This window comes from Aotus nancymaae, unplaced genomic scaffold (assembly GCF_030222135.1).
Source record: "Aotus nancymaae isolate 86718 unplaced genomic scaffold, 86718_ANA_hifiasm-v0.15.2.pri h1tg000006l, whole genome shotgun sequence".
NCBI lineage: Eukaryota > Metazoa > Chordata > Mammalia > Primates > Aotidae > Aotus > Aotus nancymaae.
This window is the reverse complement of record NW_026988417.1, coordinates 81,500,178-81,522,616: the sequence shown is the minus strand read 5'-3', so window position 1 is coordinate 81,522,616 and position 22,439 is coordinate 81,500,178. Positions and strand designations below refer to the sequence as shown.

The 22,439-nt window shown below is 37.3% G+C and overlaps 1 protein-coding gene across 3 annotated transcripts in view; it reads right to left on the bottom strand.

Annotated features, from left to right (window-relative positions):
* HERC3 (HECT and RLD domain containing E3 ubiquitin protein ligase 3) overlaps nt 1–22,439 on the bottom strand; it is a 124,548-nt gene that overhangs the window by 14,596 nt on the left and 87,513 nt on the right. For all 3 annotated transcript variants that reach the window (XM_012437758.3, XM_021673246.2, XM_021673247.2), the window contains 9 exons: nt 21,552–21,715; nt 21,323–21,436; nt 15,218–15,241; nt 15,036–15,125; nt 13,330–13,500; nt 11,470–11,613; nt 10,366–10,532; nt 5,878–5,944; nt 5,318–5,400 (listed from right to left, as the gene is read on the bottom strand). In XM_012437758.3, the coding sequence (XP_012293181.2) occupies nt 5,318–5,400; nt 5,878–5,944; nt 10,366–10,532; nt 11,470–11,613; nt 13,330–13,500; nt 15,036–15,125; nt 15,218–15,241; nt 21,323–21,436; nt 21,552–21,715 (1,024 nt within the window). The remainder of the gene's footprint in view (nt 1–5,317; nt 5,401–5,877; nt 5,945–10,365; nt 10,533–11,469; nt 11,614–13,329; nt 13,501–15,035; nt 15,126–15,217; nt 15,242–21,322; nt 21,437–21,551; nt 21,716–22,439) is intronic.

Sequence of the window (22,439 nt, the reverse complement as noted above, 5' to 3'; positions counted from 1 at the left end):
CTCACTATGGAATCTAGATGTCCTCTGAAGCACTTAAGTCAGGCATTTCTCACTACGTGATCCTTTTACTCTACTCTTTACCCCCTTATCCCACTCCCCAGCCCCATGCGTGTGCCATCGTTTCTTTTTTAATATGGGGAAAACGGGAAGACAGCAATTGCATTTAATTTGATTGCATCAAATTGAGGTAAATTTTAGGGAATCTAGAATGATAAATGGGTTTTCACTAATGGTAATAACATCATGTTATAGACCATGAGAAATGCTTTACCATGAGTAGTCATGTGATATGGTATTATCCCGATGTGACTACCAGCTGGTGGGATTTGTCTATGATGCAGCCATCAGTAATCAGCCACAGATGTTCTTTCACCTGGATGCCTACAACTCATTTGACTGGGTAGCTTCTGTCCAAGGATAGAAAGCATTTGAAAATGAAATGGAATAAATTATGAATAAAGAATTGGTATTCCTCTGGCATTTTCCCCTGGGGCAGCCATGCCAGCAAATGCCTTACTGTTAACAAACACAGCTTCAATACCAGCAGTATCTGTGTATACAACTGCCTAAGTTAAAAGTCCAGTAGGTATACTTCTTACAGTTCTTTCATTTTCTTAGTCATATAATTTAGGACTGACAATGACTAGATTATGGCATATAACCAAGGAAATAATGACTATAATGATCAATTTTTTATATCTTCATACAACCTTTCTTACCAGGACCTCAATGTACTTTGCTGGTAAGATTTCTATTTTGTGCAGCATAAAATGAAAAGAAAAAAAAATCATTCATGTCTTTTTCTGGTGATCCCTAATCAAAACAGCTATAGTAGTGATCCTTAACCAAAACAGCTATGAGTCCAGCAGTAACCATGAATGGGACTGGTATCCTTATAAGAGTCATGAGAGAGCTTGTTTTCCATCGCTGCTCTCCACTGTGTTAGGATACAATGAGAAGTCAGCAGTTTGCAATATGGAAGAAGGCCCTCACCAGAACCTAATCATGATGGCAGCCTAATATTGGACTTCCAGACTCCAGAATGTGACAAATACATTTGTGTTGTTTATAAGCCACCCAGTTTATGGTACTCTTTTATAGCAGCCCAAACAAAGACAAACAGGTAACTGACAGCAACAGGTACCTGTGACAGCAACAGGGTCTCCTGCCTGTCACTGAGTGGCAGAGACATGTACAGCAGTGTCTAACGCAGCACGGATGACTTCACAGTGTACTCACTGAGTACTCTGAAAAACCAAAATCTAAATTTCCACCTAGTACAGAAGCTGTTCCATACCTCTTGAACATAGTATATTGCAATCAAAATTTTTTGTCTGAAATGACAACTCAGATTTTTTGCTGGGAACAGGCCCTAGGCCTGTCACAAACAGGCCTTAAAGAAACTGGCCATAAACAAGATATCTATAGCACCGCGACATACTTGTGATGGCAGTGACGCACGTTGCTGGAGGTTGTTGGTTTACTGGCCCACCCTGGGCGGAAGATGGCTCAAGGCATTCCTGAACCACAAACAATAGCATGAGCGACCCATGCCTTAATGACATGTTCCAGCTGCAGTAGATACGTGCCAGAGCCTGTTTCTTGCCACTAGTAAAGAATGCTTTGTTCCCTGCGAAGAATGCTTGTAGTTAATCTATAAACTGCAGAAATGATGATTATCACTAGCTTGCTGTCAATAAATATGTGGGTCAAATTCTGTTCAAGGCTCTCAGCTGGGAATGCTGTAGGCCCCTGGTCCTACTCTGCACGCTATCTCTGTGTCTGTTTCTTAACTCCTTCAGCACCGCCTGGGTTGGTGTCTCCATGACCGAGCTGGTCTCGGCAATATTTCCATCACTTTACAGAGCACTTTCATGTTTACATCCTCATCTCTACTTTCTAGTATCCAAATCTCAGTAGGCTTCCAAACTTAACTCTATCCCGTATCTGTCCTCCCAGATGCATCTGTCCAAGTTGATTTCTCTGAACGCCTTCAGATTCAACCACTCAATTTAGTCTTCATATTCCATTTATGGTTGCATCTGAGAACAGCTTATCACCCTAAACAAACTGTGTTATATTTTAGTATTCCTGCACATTTTCTCCCACAACTGTTGAATCAATTCAATTATTGATTCAAAGAAATGTCTGTTGAATAAGGAGAAAGACAGAGTGACAAGGAGAAGCAGAGAAATAGAAAAATTCAGACTCAGAGAGCAAAAAAGACAGAGACAAGAAGTATGCTAAGAGAAGTAACTTAACAAAGATATGAGGAGTAATAAGTCACAGCAACTGCTTCAACTGCAGACTACATCACCAATTGCCTATTCCTGCACTAGGTCATTCATTTCTCCAGCCACTGTATCATACTCACAGAATGCTATGATGACTCACCAGAGAATGAGGACATTCTGAATGTTCCCCTTCCTCAGGATGTTTACCTAGCCCATTGTTAGCTTCTAACAAATGATGCACACATTATCTTGTCTGAAACCTAATGCAAAAGCTAAAGCATTGTTTGAAAGACTAAAAGCTATGTATCTATCTACGTAAGTGCTTACACACATCTACAATGTTATAAAGCAATTCCCAAAACCAGGAGGGAAAAGAAATTAACTAGTCTAACAAATTCGCTTTATGATCTGCCATAAATTTCCCAGTTCTAAAAACATTATCTGACTATATAGAATAAAAAGCCTGTTCTTATAAGGAAATAAATGTCCTGAAAATAAATTATTTACCGTTAAAAGTACCAATGTTATACAGATAAAGGAAATTGCTTTTAGCCCAAGAGATTCTTATCAAGAGTTTTGAATGCAACATCTTACTTGAGACAAGACTAGCCTCTATATTAGGTTCTAGAGCCAAGATAATTCCATCAACTGAAGCCATTTTTGTCTGGTGTCTGGTGGCTTCTGCATCATTTCACTTAACTCTGATACTATAGCTCAGTTTCCCCAAAGCTGAGGCTTCTTGAATAGTCTGGAAGGTTTACATGACAAAAAAATGGTTACCGAATGCTGTATTAGATCATACTAGCTTCGAGTTGTTTTTAAAAATGTCAAGGATGGAAGAAGTCTATCGATATTTTTCTATCTTTTTTTTTTTTTTTTTTTTTGAGATGAGGTCTTGCTTTGTTGTCCAGGCTGAGTGCACAGGCACAACCATGGCTCACCGCAGCCTCCACCTCCCAAGCTCAAGCAATTCTCCCACCTTAGCCTCCTGAGTAGCTGGAACTACAGATGTGCACTGCCACACACCCAGCTATTTTTTTTTCCTTTTTTTTTTTTTTTTTGGTAGAGATTTGGTTTTGCTATCTTTCCCATGCTGCTCTGGAACTTTGGGGCTCAAGCAATTCACCCACCTTGGTCTCCCAAAGTGCTGGAATTATAGGCATGAACCACTGCACCCAGCCTATTCCTATTTTCAAAAGGAAAGATTATGGAAGAAAACCAAGATAGATCACTTAGAGTGAATTTAATAAGATCTCCAATTACATCTTCCCAGCTACTTAGAGGAAGAAGCCAATAAAAGTCCAGAGTTTTACTTAATTTTGCATGCATACAAACAGCATCTAGTTTCTCTCTACATCTGTAACTTTTTTCATAGCTTAAATGAAACCTTGCTTTCCTCTCTAAAGGCTTCCAAAGGAAGACTCTCATTATCCCATCTTTCCCACCCGCAACATGCTCTTTTCTTAAGCCAAGAAGTTTCAGTGCTAGCCTATGTGCAAATGATGCTTAAATCCTCAAGAGTCTACATTCTAACTTACATAGTCCTCGTTTTTCATTTCACCACTTCTTTCTTGTTGATTCTTGTTGTAAGTAACCTCAAATTCACTGGTGATTGAGGCTCACATAACTAATTAAATAAACTATTCATATAAGACATTTTTATGAGATGTATAAATTTTCTCCTCTAAACACAATCACCTGGGTATCACACAGACATATCAAAATCGATATATTCAAAATGGAACTTGCCCCCTTGAACCTGCTTTACAGACTCCATTTCCTATTAGTGTTTGAATTAGAAACTTCAGCATTATTATCAATATATGCCTCTCTCATACCATCCATCTATAATCAGACACTAGCTCTTATTGGTTATATAACCAACTCTGTATTCCCTCCACCTTCATTCTGGGTTTTACCATCCTTTACCTGAGTTACCTCAAAAGCCTTCTAATGGGTCTCCCTGCACATGGTCTATTTTTACATGGTCCCCAAAGTTACCTTTCTAAAACAAAGACCAACCATATTCTACTCCAAGCCCCATTCAAAGCCTTGATAATCTCCACTCTGATGCTACTACAGCCTCCCTTCATCCATACACCAGTCCCCACTCCACAAGCACCCAACATTCTCTATCATGTGTCAAACTGGAGAGTCCTGATTCACCAGGTACCTAAAACGTTTCCCCAAACTTGCATTCTTTAATGTCTGATAAAGTGTTGCAGCCTCTTACCCTCGTACCGTGGCACCTGGGCTATAACTTCTATCACATACACTGCATTCTATCGCAATCGTTTCCAGACACTGACCCTTCTCAAGTAATCCCGAGCTTCTAAGGATAGAAGTTATTCACCCTCTATACCCAGCAACATGGCTAGCACATAATAGGCACTCAGTGTTGATAAAGTAAATTGATTTTATGCAGATTAGCATAATTTAATATAAAAGTAAGCAAAATTGGTATCTTCTCGCCTCTAAAGAGTTAACTCAGAGATTATGAATCATCCTGAAAAATCAAATGTACTTGAATTTGTTATGAGCCACAGAGAATAACTTAATTTAAAACCTGTATTACAAATCATTCAGCAGTAAAATAACAGTGATACTATGTACCTTCATAAAATTCATTTATTCAATACGTATTTTAAATATTGAGTATTTTTGTGCCAGGCACTCTATTAGATACTAGAAACTCTGTGTTAGATGCTGGGAGTTCATTCATTCCAAAGTATTTTCCTGTAAATTATCTCACTTCATTCTCACAACCATCCCATGAAGTAGAAAGGACAGTGATTATAATCCCCATTTGGCAGATGAGAAAACTGAGATCAAACAGTTTAACTTGCTCAGAGTCAAAGCCAAAAAGATGCAGATCTAGAACTAAAACAGTTATCTCTTGAACTTAGGCCTGTGCTTGCTCAACTATTAAAAACTATTTAAAATCTGTAAATTCTTGCTCTATCACCCTTACCTCCTCTGAAGAAGGTATTCATATTAAAAGGTAATTTTTATTTTGGTCTTAAATGTAAAACTGCAGAAATATGAAGCAGCAGCATCTGCAACAGTCCAAGGTCAGGACTAACCTGTTATCCTTGCACACAGTCACCTTATCTCCCCCAGGTATCAGCTTCTTCTGTTCAATCACTCCATAGCTTTCTCGGCAGATCTATATTGAAGGTGGAAAAAAGAAGTATTTCAATTTTGTTGACCATTCATCTTTCTAGAACTCAAATGACTGAGAGAGGCTTTAGGAACAAATGTAGCTTCACGACTATTACAGAAAATTAGTTGGAGAATAATGAGAACTTGAGTCAGAAAACATTAGCACATTAAAAAACATCTTTTGTTTTAGGACATGACGTTGCCAATAAATGCAATCAAGAAGAAAATGGGCACTAACTCAAGAATATGTGTCAAGAGTAGGAAGGATTATTTCTTTAATAATTTTCCTAAGTGCACAAATTAATCATTCATTCATTTGTTCAATGCATTCACTGAACTCCTATAACACTCAAGACACTATGACTAAAATAATTTGATACAGAGAAGTCCCTTTTTTCTGTGATTTAGAGAAGAACTAATGTTAATTATCACTCTAAGCATAAGAGAGACAGCCACAATCCTAAACTGTGGAAATTCTTACCGTGAAGTTGAGGCAGAAAGTCTCCTCGACATCCTCCCCGGGGTAATCTAAGAGCTCTTGGAGACTCCTAATCATAGAATGGCAGAAAAAGAAAAGCTGCATGTCAGACCCTGCAACAGTGTTTCTACTTCGGTTACATGTCCAGAGCATTTGCAAGGAAAAACTGTGAAAGATTCTGGAATAAACATAAATCCTGATGGATAAAAAAATCATGTACCTACACCTTGAAGAGAATTATGGCACTAGACCTACAAAACGTTCCTTATTCTCTCTTCTTACTGACAAATCCTATTAGACTTGCAAGGAAATTCAGATGGATTTTTAATCTGACATACTTGTGTCCTCTTAACTCTGGTGTAGCTTGCGTGTGTGTGTGTGTGTGTGTGTGTACACATATATATTTATACACATATATATAAAAATGAGGAGATGGTCTTGCAGAGGCCATCCAGCCAGCTTCACTGCCTTATACATTATTAAAATAATCCTTCCATCACACACACACACAAAAAAGCCACAAAGTCACCACATCCACTTAGAAATCTCAATGGTTTCTTAATGGAGAAGTCTCTGTATGGTAAAGACCAGGGATGTCCAATCTTTTAGCTTCCCTGGGCCATATTGGAAGAATTGTCTTGGGCCACACATAAAATACACTAATTTTGGTTTTTTTAGAGATGGGGAGAGGAAAAGAAGTTGTATTTGAGAGGTTATGCACTGCACAGGCATATTAAGCTGATACTTTGCATGCCAAACGTGTCCTTAAAAATATACTGTTTCTGTGTAATTCAGCATAAAATACTGCTAACTGTCCTTAATAACAATGTAATTTTAAAAGACTGATTTCAGACACTCCAAAAATTCACAAGTCAAGAAAACTATCATAGTTGTTCACCTTCTCCCTAATATTAACTGCCAAAAAGAGCTTCTTTTTAAATATTTGTTTCTTCCTTGAGATTGAAGAGACATAAAAATAAGTCTGGTTTTGTTATCATTACATGGAAAAAACATATATTGAAGAAAACACATCTTTACTTTTTTTTCACCCAGTTAGAATGACTTTATTATTTTACTTTAAGTTCTGAGATACAAGTACTGAATGTGCAGGTTTGTTACATAGGTATACATGTGCCATGGTGGTATGCTACACATATCAACCTGTCATCTAAGTTCTAAGCCCACATGCATTAGGTATTTGTCCTAATGCTCTCCCCTCCCCTTGCCCACCATCCCCTGACAGGCCCCAGTGTGTGATGTTTCCCTCCTTGTTCAGGTGTTGTCACTGTTCAACTCCCACTTATGAAGGAGAACATGGAGTGTTTGGTTTTCTGTTCCTGTGATAGTTTGCTGCGGATGATAGCTTCCAGCTTCATCCATGTTTCTGCAAAGGACATAAGCTCATTCTTTTTTTATGGCTACATAGTATTCCATGGTGTATATGTGCCACATTTTCTTTTTCCAGTCTATCATTGATGGGCATTTGGGTTGGTTCCATGTGTTTGCTATTGTAAATAGTGCTGCAATAAACATACATGTGCATCTTTTTTTATAGCAGAATGATTTATAATCCTCTGGGTATATACCTAGTAATGGTATTGCTGGGTCAAATGGTATTTCTGGTTCTAGATCCTTGAGGAATCACCACACTGTCTTCCACAATAGTTGAACTAATTTACACTCCCAGTAACAGTGCAAAAGCATTCCTATTTCTCCAGAGCCTCGCCAGCATCTGTTTCCTGACTTTTTAATCATCACCATTCTAACTAGCGTGAGATGGTATCTTATTGTGGTTTTGAGTTGCATTTCTCTAATGACCAATGATGAGCTTTTTTTCACATGTTTGTTGGCCACACAAATGTCTTCTTTTGAGAAATGTCTGTTCACATCCTTTGCCCACTTTTTGATGGAGTTGTTTTTTCTTGTAAATTTGTTTAAGTTCCTTGTAGATTCCAGAATTTTAGCCCTTTGTCAGATGGATAGATTACAAAAATTTTCCCCATTTTTTCTGTAGGTTAGCTGTCACTCTGATGATAGTTTCCTTTGCCGTGCAGAAGCTCTTTAGTTCAGTTAGATCCCATTTGTCAATTTTGGCTTTTGTTGCAATTGCTTTTGGTGTTTTAGTCATGAAGTCTTTGCCCATGCCTATTTCCCAAATGGTGTACTGCCTAGGTTTTCTTCTAGAGTTTTTATGGTTTTGGGTTTTTACATTTCAATCTTTAATCCATCTTTAGTTAATTTTTGCATAAGGTGTAAGGAAGGGGTCCAGTTTCTGTTTTCTGCATATGGCTAGCCAGTTTTCCCAGCACCATTTAGTAAATAGGGAATCCTTTCCCCATTGCTTGCTTTGGTCAGGTTTGTTGAAAATCAGATTGTAGATGTGTGGTGTTATTTCTGAGGTCTCTGTTCTGTTCCACTGATCTGTGTATCTGTCTTGGTACCAGTAACAGGTTACTAGAGCCTTGTAGTATAGTTAGAAGTCAGGTAGCATGATGCCTCCAGCTTTGTTCTTTTTGCTTAGGATTATCTTGGCTACATGGGCTCTTTTTTGGTTCTATATGAGTAGTTTTTTCTAATTCTGCAAGAAAAGTCAATGGTGGCTTGATGGGAATAGCACTGAATCTATAAATTACTTTGGGCACTATGGCCATTTTCACAATATTGATTCTTCCTATCCATGAGCATGGAATTTTTTTCCATTTGTTTGTGTCCTCTCTTATTTCCTTGAGCAGTGGTACACTGACACTAATGATGGCTAATAAACTAAAAGAAGAAAAATTGCGACAAAATCTCATGATGTTTTAAGGAAGTTAGTGAATTTGTGTTGGGCTGCATTCAAAGCCGTCCTGGACCACACATAGCCCGCAGGCTGAGAGTTGGACAAGCTTGGTAAAGACACTTTATTATCTGTCACACTAACTAAAGAATAAGGAAAAAAAAATGTACTCTTAAAAATATGTTTATGGCAACAACAATCATATCCTAGCTTTCAAGAGAATACACTCTTATAACTAGACCTCATACACACTTTCTTCTTTAGTGAGCTCCAGTCTTGCAATTCCATCAAGAGTTGCCTAGAAAGAAAATTCCTAGTGTGGAATTTAAATCTGCCACCAGTTAATCAGCCAAAGTCATTACTCGAAATACATAATTCTTAGCCACATAAGCAAAGTAAGTAACACATATTTCTGTTGCTCTCTAGCCTTCTATTTCAGTTACAAAAGAATTAACACTGTCTGGGTCTCCTGTGCCATTTTTTAATATTACTTTCAAGTTTTCTCTTCCACTCTTTGTGCCCTCTCATCCTTTACAGTTTCTCAGTATTGGTGTCCTATACCAGAGGGATGCTCTCATGTAAGGAGGGTACCTTGATCAGCATCCCTTCTCTATAAAAAGATGTTCCCTCCTGTTAAACTTGTCATTTTATATGCTTGATCTGATGTGACCCAAAAACTAATACAGAGAAACTCAAAAATAAAAGGGATTTTAAGAGCCAGAAACAGAGTAACGTAACCTAAAAATGTGGCTCTACTACTTTGGAAACACTGTGGCAGTTCCTCAAAAGAATAAATACACAGTTACCCAGCAATTCTACTCCTAGGCATATACCAAGAGAAAGGAAAACTTGCATCTGTACAAAAACTTGTGCAAAATGTTCATGGCAGCATTATTCATAATAGCCAAAATTGGAAACAACCCTATGTCCATCAACTGATAAATGGATAATGTGTGGCACATCCATAAAATGAAACATAATTTGGCAATTTAAAAAATAAAATACAGTTGGCCTTTCATATCCACATGTCCCACATCCATGGATTCAACCAAAGGCCAATCAAAACTATCCAATTTCAGAGAAGTTGACTGATGGGCACAAATATACATTTTGATAGAAGAAATAAGGCCTAGTATTTGATAGATCGGTAGGATGACCATAATTTACTATAATCTATTGTATATTTCAAAATAGAATAATTTGAATGTTTCTAACATAAAGGGAAATATTTAAGGTGATAGATATCCCAGTTACACTGATTTGAACTTTACAAATTATAGAATGTATTATATTATCACATGTACCCCCAAAATAGGTACATCTATCATGCCTCAACAACAAAAAAAGTTTAATTAAAGACAGAAAACACAGTATTTGCAGGGAATAAAACCCAAGGATATGGAAAGCCACCTTTTCCAATCCATGGGTTCTTCTAGGGCCCCTGCAGGACTTGAACATATGTGGATTTTGGTATCTGCAGGGGGTCCTGGAATGCATACCCCTCGGATACCCAAGAGACAACTATACTAATAACACAGGCAATGCTTCAAGCAAGTAGCTGTATGGCTACATCATAAGACGAAAACGTATATAACCGAGTCTAACCATAGGATGCAATAAACTCATATTTGTACAAATGGTATTTTCAACCTTTAATCCTCATCCCAGAGGCAGCTACAACAGTTCCAGACACCAATGGACTTTTAGCTTTGTACCTTCCTTCAGTGGGTGACAACTCCTTTAAGTCTTCCAAGCCAGGCTTCACATTCAGCAACTTCTTGTAGAGAGCCAATGGGAAGTGGAGATCAACCACAGTGGAGTTGTAGATAGCTAGCCCACAGGTTATGCCAATCAAGTGAAACCAGTTGTGCTCTACAAAACACTTTTTAGGACATACGCAAATGTGTTAAAAAGAAATGCAATGCTTGTGTGCTTGTGGCCCTCAAACATTCTACCCAGTTCCCTCAAAATATTTTCAGAATAAAAGAATAAAGGTCTCATTAATATTTAATTACCTTCTATAGCAAAGAAACATCCTGACAAAAGTTGTTATCCCCTAAAGATGCAATGTAGACAGAGTTAGGCATTTGCACCTAGTGATACAGAGAACAGCTCATAGTCATCTAGAGCAGGGCTCTCTAACAGAACTTTCAGCCATGATGGAAACATTCTATTCTGTGCCATCTTATATGGTAGCCACTGGCTACATGTGTCTACTAGACACAGGAAATGTGGCTAGTACAATGGAGCAAATGAATCTTTGCTGTTACTTAACTTTAAATAAAATATAAATAGCCACATGTGCCTAGTGCCTCACGGCTACCTTTTGGTATGGTGCAGATCTAGGAAGAAAACTCTCATAGAAAAAAATGTAAATCACAGTCTGATTGAAATTAGAATGCCTTTAAAAACTTAGCTCTCCTACTGAATTTTCAAAAATAAAGTGTGCATGCATACATGTGTGTGATCATATATTGTCATTATTATTAAAATCAGACATATTTCTTATTGACCTTCCACATGTCACAAAACCAATTTATCATACTGTTTCCTTTTACCCTTCTCAGATCACAAGACCTGGATCTTACCTACTAGAAATGGAAACAGGACTGATGGCTCACAAAATGCACTAAGAGATCTTGGCATCAAGTATAAATGAAGACTGGATAAACATTTTAATTACTTATAAACAGTCTGAATTATTATCCTTGTTATGCTCCCCTTTGCAACGTTAGAAGTTAGGGGATTGGTCTGACAACAAAAAGAAAGTTTCATTTAATCCATAATCCATCTGTTTAATTGTGACACCACTTGCTTACCGTATCTGAAAACCACAAGAGATTTGAATCTTGATAGTAGGTAAACATTCCATAGATGGGATTCAAAAGTTCTTTTAACAGCAAAAGAAAAAATTCCTTTGTAACACCGCCAGCATCCACTGCTTCTTCACCATCAAAGATTACCTTAAAATAATGGAATAGAATTAATGCATCAGGGAAATCTATGACAAATTTTATCTCTTTTTAGCAGATTCTTTTCTAAACTCAGGATAAAGGAAGGAAAGCATAACACAGAATATACACGGCTACAATGAGAACTGCAAGGTGTGTCTGTTGATTACTGCTGGTAGTGTTAAGTTTTAACAAGGTATTTATAGATTCATACAATGTTTACCAGGTGCTTCAAAGGATATAAAGGAAGTCAGAAATTTACCACATGTCCTGAGAAAGTCTACCATCTACTGGCTGGGCACGGTAGCTCACGCCTGTAATCCCAGCACTTTGGGAGGCCAAGGCAGGTGGATCACCTGAGGTCATGCCCAACATGGTGAAACCCTGTTTCTACTAAAAATACAAAAATTAGCCAGGCGTGGTGGCAGGTTCCTGTAATCCCAGCAATTTGGGAGGCTGAGGCAGAGAATTACTTGAAACTGGGAGGTGGCAGTTACGGCGAGCCGAGATCGCACCACTGCACTCCAGCTTGGGTGACAGAGTGAGACCGTCTCAAAAAAAAAAAAGAAAAAAAAAAAGAAAGAAAGAGTAAAAAGAAAGAGTAACAAGTACAGCAAATCAACAAATGACATGGAGTTTACTGTTTACCACATGCCAGCTCTTAAACTCTATTAACCTAATCCTCGGAACAGCCTTACGCGTAAGGTAATATTATCATCCCCATTTCAGAGATAATGACTTGGGCACAGAGCTAAAAACAGCATTCAAAAAAGCTTACATTTGTGGCTATCTTCAAGACTGCCTAAAGCAGAACAAGAGTAAAAGTGGGACAGAGACTAGAACCTGTTTTACAGAGATGCCAGCAGAATACTGTTAGAAAGCAAGAATTGCCTCACCTGAATTATTGATTGAAAACAGGCTACAAAAAGAAAAGCTGAATCAAAAATATAACCCAGAAGTTCTAGAAAGAACAACTACTCAGACTGATGTGACTGATGCTACTTACTAGAAATTTTGGAAAGGGCAACAATATTATGAAGGCAATCAGTTCAATTTCACGCCTATTACATTTTTGAAAGTGAAACTTATAACAAGATTAGCAATAGGGATATGGATGTTGTCTGAAGGAAAAGATAAATGACTTTAAACAATTTCAAATAATTCACTAAATATTTCTAGAATACCCACTGTGTACCAAGTAGTATGCCAAGCCCTGGAAATACAGTAAGCAATAATACAAATATGCATGGCCTATGGGGAGAGAGAATTTTTTTAAATAATTTCCAGGTGCTAGGTGTGCCTATCATAATAGGCCAATAGCTTCCCAGATGATTTCACTATCTTTCCATTTTCCTCTTTTACCTTCTTTCTCTTAAATCTTTGATATCCACAATCTTCCTAGATGATAGCTTAATAGCTGTAATTAGTTAAAGCTTTTGTTTTGTTGTTGTTTGCTTGTTTTTGATAGAGCTGGAACTGGTACACCATAGACAGCAGAAGGAGACAAAGAAAGCACTCTAATCTTTCAAATAATCCACTGGCATTTTTATCCAATGTTATATTGAGATGTTCTGTTTGGTATTTGACAAAAGGAGGTGATTAAATTCTTGTAAAATGAATGAACGAAATAATGGCTGCACCCCACAATTTTAATATCATTGCTGCTTAATCAACACTATTAAATAAAAGTTACGAAGGTATTTAGAGGAATAACTTGAAGGAACTCACTTTGAGAGGCTTTTTCAAATCAATATCAGAATGAATGCTCAGCTCTCTTAAGGCATCTCCAACAAGGTTGTTCCTGCGAACGTGAAGGACCAGGAAGGGGCTTCTGGCCAGCAGAGGCTCCAGGGTGAGAAGCATGAAGACGTTCTGCAGGTTGGCTCCATTGACAGCCACCTGGAATGAACACCATTACTCAGAGCACACGTGTGGGTGGGGAGAGCAGTCAGCTGTGCTTCTGGACTTGGGGGCACTGACTAAATCTCCATTTTGTTATTATTTTCCCTCTTAACTGCCACAGATATTCTAAGTTACTTATGTTTACACAGCACACAAGTCTTTCTAATCTGGACTCACAGAAATGAACTAAAACAGTTTATGAATCATATGATCTATGACCAGGAAAGTGACTTAAACTAACTGATAAATACTAAAATAATATCGTGCTTGAAGAAACACGGTAGAAAGTGGGTAAAAACCATGACTTTCAAAATGGCAGGAAAAGAATGCTAATAACTACTTACTAAAGGGTTATTCTTTGAAAAATGTTCTTTTTTCTTGAAAACCTCTGAACTGTCAAAATCAGAGATATAGCAGTATGAAAACAAACATATACAGAGATAGATGCAGTCAGAAATGGAAAGAGACAGACAGGAAGGCAGGCAGACAGAGAGATGGAGAGGGAAAGATAAATGAAGTTATATATCTATATTTACCAATGGTAGAAATTGGAAGATTTGAGCTGCTAATTCACAAATGTTTTTGCGGCTTGTCAAAATCAATTATACTTTATAATAAAAACGTGTTTAAAATAAATTATTTTAAAAATCTCTATAACAAGTTTTTATTCAACAAAGAATTCCCAAGTTCCATTTAATTCTCTCTCTAAGACAGGAGTCAGCAAACTGTAGCCCCATGTATCAAATCCAGCCTGCTACCTGTTTTTGCACAGCTCTTGAGCTAACAATGGTTTCTACATTTTTTTTTTTTTTTTGAGACAGAGTCTTACTCTGTTGCCCAGGCTGGAGTGCGGTAGCTCAATCTCAGCTCACTGCAACCTCCACATCCCGGGTTCAAGCAATTCTCCTGTCTCAGCCTCCTGAGTAGATGAGATTACAGGTGTGCATGACCATGCTCGGGCTAATTTTTGTATTTGGGGTAGAGATGGGGTTTTACCATGTTGGCCAGGCTGGTCTCAAACTCCTGACCTCAAGTGATAAGCCCACCTTAGCCTCCCAAAATGCTAGGATTAGCCATGGTGCGTGTGCCATGGTGCCTGGCCCAGTTTCTACATTTTTTAATGGGTGAAAAAAATCAAAGGAAGGATAAACTTTCACCACATGTAAAAATTATATAAAATGCAAATTTCAACATACATAAAGTTTTGTTGGAATACAGCCATGCTCATTCATTTATATATTGTCTATCACTGCTTTTATGTTAAAACAGAGTTGAATAGTTTTAACAGAGACCATATGGTCCACAAAGCTTAAAACATTTACTAAATGGTCCTTTTGCCAATCTCTAATCTACATATATGTGTATTCACCTATGTGTGTTATATTCAACATGAAATTACTGAAAAGTTTCAGTTTTAAGAATTATAATGGAATTTCAACCAAATATGTTTTCAATTAGAAAAAAATTACAAATGAATGTCTCAAATGAGAGAAACACAGTAAAAAGAGGAAATAATTTATAAAATATGATACCTGCATCTGTAGTTCAGCATCTGTCTGTAACATTTTGGTCTTGGCTTGGGCATCAAAGATGAAAGGGTAAGAACAAAGTGTTACAGTATCCTAGAATAAAGCATATTAGTGGCAATATTATAGTATTTCACAGAGAATATAGCTGGAAAAATATAAAAGCAAATTTAAAAAGGATCATTTACCTGTATTATTGATGGTCTCGCCTTCTGTGTAAAGAAAAACAAAAAATCTCTTACTTAAATCGTAAAACCTGAATTTTAATCCCTCCAAAAGTAAAATATAAATAACAAAACATATAACCAATCCGACTACTGGCCATAAAACTAACACTATTTGAATGGCTGACTAAATTTTGAGGGAAAAGATGTTTTGATGGCCACAAAATGAGAAAAAGAGCAAAAGCAGTTAAAAAATACTTTTTTTATGATCTTTAAAGGGCATGTTACTAACTCTCCACAATTCACAGCATTAACAGAATTCTCTTTTATAAGAAATCTAACTCCAAAACTGAAGCTTTACAATCTTGACTTCAGAGGTTAATTTTTGTTGGATAAGTGGATAATACAGATTACATTTTATTTGTTAAATGATGTTGTATCTTCCTGCACTTGTGCACGTGCGCACGAACACACACACACACACACACACACACACACACACATGCAGAGGCTGCTACTCTTAAGAGAAACCAAGTATTTGGGAAGAATTTCAGGTGCTTCTAAAAAGCAGTTTATTTAGTAAGCTGTTGCTGACTCAGCACTTAGACTAGTGCTTTGCCTACAAAACTCATTCCATCAATATGTGAATGCACCTGTGAATAAACTTTGGAGGGGAGTAATGGTAAAAACGAAACCCACAACGACAACGAAGGACATCTAGGAGATATGCTATAGTTTCACTTTTTGTTAAGTTATGTAACAAACATTAACTTAATATTAAGTTCATAGAAACAAAAAAAAGTCAACAGTATAGGTCATGTTGGTCTGTAGCAAAAGTTCTCAAACAGAAAACCATGGATGTATTCTGAGATCTGGGAGTGCTCTACATGTTTTTTAACGATATCCTAAACAAATTTAGTTAATACATATCAAGTTACATTTGTTTTAGTAACTGCATTGGCATCATGTTATTACTTAATTGTCCACGTATAGTGAGAAAAGAGAGAAGCAGTCTTGGCATGTGGACGCTGCATCTGCACCTAAGAAAAGGCCAGTGTAGCCCTGGCTTGCTGCATGAACATGGTTTAACATTAGTTGAAGGAGAAAGAGAGCTGAGTCATCCCAGCCAGATGGACAGTGGAACTCAAGCACCAGGGCCTGACAGGAGGCAGGCCACATCCACAATGCAACTGGGGTTTGGTTTCAGTAAGACATGTTTGATGATCACATAAAATCAATAAGGCTAATCTGCATTTTATGGCTGTTAAGAGTTTTGTTTGTATTTCATTTATGAATTTAGTTTGGTTTTATAATTGTACTATACAAATACTATATGAATAAGAAGCATATGCCTCCTTTTGTCCTTATGGTTATTTAAATAAAATCATTTAAAAGCAATTTTAATTAAAATCTACCCTGTTAACCCTTTATAACTAGGTTCCTCCAGGGATCTTGGCACATTTCTCTAGACTGAGAAACACTAACCAAAGAAACAATTCCAGTCCAGTGAGACCAAGTATGAAATCCTGTATATATAATCCAGACCTATCTTACTCACTCTCATGCCTACATATACAATTACATTGAAGTTAGAAATCAAAATGACTAAAAACAAGAAAACAAAAACCACACCACAAAACAGCACTAAACAAAGCTAAGTCATCTTCTAGTCTAGGTACCTACAAAAGATATAAGCATCCTGGGAAAGAAAGTAGGCTTAAAACTAGTGCCAATATTCAGAATTTCCTAATCTGTTTCTCAGAAGAGATTATGCAAAGCATTATCTGCCTATTCTCAAGGGAAAAGAAAGATCTTGACTGTGTGTTGGTCTATAAAGCAAGATAAAGTTTTGGATACTTCAAATATAAAAGTGACTGTGGAAGAAGTGATAACAGGGACTAGAAAAACAGTTCTGGCATTACAGGGTCCAAGCATACCTAGTATGTTTAAGTACATAGTGACATTTTAGTTGGTGTAATGCAGTTATTTCAAACATCGATCAGCAGTTTTGTCTGTATTCCTCGGCTCTTTCCAGTCCTACTCCTGTTCTCTGATTCTCTCTCTCCATCCTCTTCCTGTAACCCCGACCTCGAGCTCTCCCTGCACCCCTTAAATATCCACCTTCTGCAGCTTGGAGTCCCTCTCAGCATCCCTCATCTGACCCCTTCCCACGCCCCAGAGGTGAAAGAACCCAGTTTTGGAAGCAGGCTGATCTCTGGACTGGAGAAGGGGAGGAATTAAATTGAGGGCAGGGTCACCATTCTCTCAGCTGAGTGGGTTGGCTGGAAAGAAATCTAAAACTGCCTTAGTAGGAGCCACAGCCAAAGCCAGAGAGATGCTGCCCAGAGTTGGTGGTCTAGAAAATGTCTTAGGTGAGCCAGCAAAGCAGGCAGGAAGATGCGGAAGCCTTACAAAAGTGCCAGCTCTAAGGAAGGCAAAGGATGGAGGGGGTATTCAGTCAAAAGAAGCTGCAAATCTATAACAAAGGTCTGCTTATACATCCACAGATTTTTTCATAAGTCTATAAGTTTTTGTATTTGATATATAATTTAATTTCATTAATTATTATTCTGTGAATGCTGAATATTTTAGAAATTATACCCACAACAGTATTTCTGTATTATATGAAATAAATCTGCATGATTTTGTGCCACTACTGCTATTCATAACCTAGAAGGATGCATATGAACTGATAAGATATATGATTATCTTCTGAGAGGCTACTTGTCTTGGACTATCCATTCCTCAAAAATGAGTTTCACACACTTAAAACTAGTAAAGTACTAGTGGACCATATTTCAAGTCTCCCTACCTGAAATAGGCTGCACTGTGACCTAAGTTCATTTTTAAAGTATATGAAATAGAAGCAGTGAATAAGTAAATGGGATACAACAGAAAAATTACAAATGTCTTTTTTTTTTTAATATGAAGTCAACATTTCCTAAATGTGGCTGAAGGTGGGGCAGTGGGTACTACATGTACACCTGCAGTGCTGGAGAAGAAATACAGCCTCCTCTGCCTTAGGGTCTGTCTGGCCTCACACGTGCACAATACTCGTAACTGGAGACAAAACACTGCCTGCCCGGCTGTGTCTCCTTTAACACATACAGCAAAATGTCGACCTTTATCTAGATTTTATTTTGGAAGGATTTACGTTGTGGCACTTTCTCACTTTGTGGGACTTTCCTCACTTGTGCTGCCCTCTACGGGAGCCCACCAGTCACTCACTCTGTGCTATTGGTTTTTAAGTTCAGATGATGGCAAGTTACTGATTGAAGTAAAGGAACCACTACCACCTCTTCTTTAACAGGAAAAAAAAATCAGCCACTTTAGAATGTTCCTTCTGCACACATGTTAGATTCCTTTGGAATTTCTTTTTCACTGCTGCTTATAGGCTAAACACTCTGCAAAGGAAGACACCATGCATGTTTCCACTCCCAGGGACTGGCAGGTAACGGCACACATTAGGTGCTCAAGAATTGCTTAGTGAAAGTTAGCTATTGAGGGCTTATGATATGCTAAGTACTCTGCTAAGTAAGGTCTTTCCATGCTTTCTCCCATTTAATTTCCACAATCTGTTTTAATTCTTATTCACAAAAGAGGACACTGGGCCTACTTACGTAACTTGTCTAAGGCCCCAGCCATTAGACTAGAGTTGGGAACTGAACCCAGGTCTTTTTGGCCGGAGCATGTGCTCAACAATATGCTACACAGCCTCAGCTAGTACCAAGCTAAAACAGCCAACACACACCAAAAAAAATAAATAAATAAAATAAAAAAATTAAAAAATTCATTTATTATTTAAAAGCAGTTTAAATAAACAAAAATAACATATGAAATAGCTTTAGTATTTTCAGTTAAAATCCAAAATATCAAGAAATTTAAAATTCAATTTCTAATAGCATTGTACCTCATACAACAGAAAAAATTCCACAAAAATCCTAAGAGGTCACAAACTAATTTCACGTAATTTTCTATATTTCTGTAAAAACTATTTGAGTTATTGAAGAGATGACCATCTGCTATTCAAGATCTGATAAGATATTTATCAAATGTTAAGAGAAAAGAAGTTTAAAATATTGTAAAAGTTACTTAAATATCTCTATTCAGAGACTACTGTCATAATAATCTAGATTTTAACATGAGCAACTTTTTTTCAGGGTAAAAAAGAACACCAGTTTGTTAGACTTATTTTATTCAGGTTCAAATCACAGAAAGGGTAGATTAGAAATCAGAAGAACTGACTTTTATTGCTAATGAAATTGGTGGAAAAACAGTTTAACTTCCATTTTCTCACCTAGAAACAAATCAGTCGGCCTAAATAATTCATCAGGTTTATTTTTCCGCTCATAATGTTATTATTCAGTGAATAATTATTCACAAATTGGTAAAACAGAAAAGCTTATTTTTTAATAATTCCTAAATTTGAAGGTGAAAACAGAGTTCATTACTAGCCTCCATGTTAAATTTCCCAAGTCAACCCATTTAGAACACTCTAATTCATTTATATTAAAAAGTATTTTCTTGGCCAGGCATAGTGGCTCACCCCTGTAATCCTAGCACTTTGGGAGGCCAAGGCTGGTGAATCACTTTAGCTTACGAGTTCGAGACCAGCCTGGGCAACATCACAAAACCCCATCTCTACAAAAAATACAAAAATTAGCCAGGTGTGACGGCACGCACCTGTAGTCCCAGTTACTTGGGAGGCTGTGGTGGGAGGACGGCTTGAGCCTGGGATGCAGAGGTTGCAGTGAGCCGAGATGGTGCCACTGCATTACAGCCTGGGTGACAGAGCCAGACCTTGTCTCAAAAAAAAAGTATTTTGTTTTCTCAGGGTAATCATAAAAATCTTATTTAAAAATAAAACATTTTATTCATTTTTAAGTCTGTAGAAAATAAAAAACATTGTGTCTAGCACTGATCATCTATTATTTAACAAAGAAAACAATCCTGCTTATTCAGTTAGATAAACCTATTTAAATTTTTAGAGACAACTGCTGAATTCCAAAAACCCCCACAGGAAAAATATTACCCTAATATTGGTGATAAACCTGCTACACTAGCAAGGACTCACCTCAAATATATCTGCTGCACATGGCTTCACAAAATACGTTAACTAAATTAGCATTCTGTTTTCTGACCTAACTCAAATTTGCACATACTCCACAGACGAGAGATCTGAAAGAGCCTTGCATATATCCCAAGCCAGTATGCAATCAAAAGAAGCAATTCCTGCCATGTCAGTGGTGGTAGGCAGGAATCTGCTGGCCTCTGAATGGCATATCTGACATACGGTGAGACAGCGCTGGGTCAGGGACATGTGACATTTTCACACATGTAATCCTAAATCAGAAGGGGCCTATGGGGTCCAGATATCTGACATATGATGACTAAAGTAGGCTGTCAGATGATAATTAGCAAATGATCCTTCCTCAATGTCAGGGATAAATCAAGCTGCAGTAGCAATTGTGGCATACATAAGCCTCATCTAAAGAGTCACTCTTGAACTCCAGCCAGTTGGTGTCATATGGGAAGACAGGTTATGTTGCCAGATCTTCCAAGTTTCAAGGAAAGCTAAAAATTCGTATTTGTATGCGTCTCGGTTTTTTTTAAATTAGGGTTTAAATTACGGTTTTAAAAAAACCCTAACATAACACGTACTGTCTTAAGCATTTGTAAGTGTACAGTTCAGCAGTGTTAAGTATATTCACATTGTTGTACAACTGGATCTCCAAACTTTCTTATCTTGCAAAACTGAAACTATACTCATTAAATAGCAACTCTGTTTTCCCCTTCCTCTAGCCCCTGGCAACCACCATTCTACTTTCTGTTTCTGTGAATTTGACTACTTTAGATACTCTGATTTTTTAAAAGTTGGCAATTGATAAAATGTATAACATTCTGGGTAACTACTCATTTATGACTTCTTATAACACTGATGATTATTTAAAGCACCTCAAAGTTTCTAGAATGCAAAAGGCCCTTGGGGGCCCGTGGGATGAAGAATAGGTAAGACACTGCCATCAAAGTCAAAGACATATTATACAGCTCAGATGTGCTTTTCTTATCCTGATTTATACCCTGGAAAAAAAAGACTAAAGCTTTAAAATATGCTTTATGAATTCTTACCATGCCTGCTTGATGCAAGAACCACATGAGGTAGTCTTCCTGAATGTCCACAAGATTGGAAATCTCAGGAATGTAAAATGTATCATATTCCACATGCTTCACTTTAAGATTTACCTAATGAAGAACAAAATACAGACAACTAAAAAATGGCTTCCCAGAGAACATCCTACTAGGACATTTTACCCTACCATCTATTCGCCCCCTCCCCACTAGCACCTCCCATGCTCACCTTATATAACTTCTCCAAGAGTTTGAGAGCTGCTGTAATATAATTGTTAAACAGTACGGGAATTAAGAATGTCTTTCTTCCCCTCAGTAGATAAAGGACTGCACCTTTATAGAGGTTTACCAGCTTCATGAAATATTTCGGGCATACCTGAGACCACCAGTTATCTTTAGAAAGAAAGAAAAGACATACTTCAACATGTGATCTTGAGCAAGTATTTATGTCTTCTGCCTGCCAGTTAAAAAACTGCTTTGTCTAGAAGATAAACATTAGTCTAAAATCCATTTTCCCAAAACTGACTTTAAAAAGAACCCATTAAAACATTTTTAGAGAGAGCAGCAGCTGTACCAGAATCCCTGGTGGTTTTTTTTTCTTTTGTAAAGCTTGATCTGATTTTTTTTTTTTTTTCAAAGACTCATTCTGAAGGTTAACTTAAAAGTTCAATTCCAAGACTACATGTGGACAAGATACATGCATTTTGGGCAGGAGTGATGGCCACAGTATTAATCCAAAAAGGATTCTATGTCCTAGTGTTTTCAGCCACCACTAAATCCTGAAGCAGAAATGCAAAAGACAACAGCCCTAGAAGCAGCACCAATATGGCAACCATTCCCTTCTCTTTAACAGGTATCATTAGTTGAAAAACTACAATTTTTATTTCTCACCAAATAATGCTTCCTCATAACCAGACAGGAAGATTATACCACTGGCTTATACTTTGTTGGAAATAAACTCAGCCATACTGAAATACTTAAAGAATGAAATAATATTTCTGAGATTTCTTTTAAAATACTCCCAACAAAAAATAAAAAGGTGGTGAGGAAGAGGGACAGATGAAGTAAAATGGGCGAAATACTGACAACTGCTTGTATTATACTATCTACTTTAGGG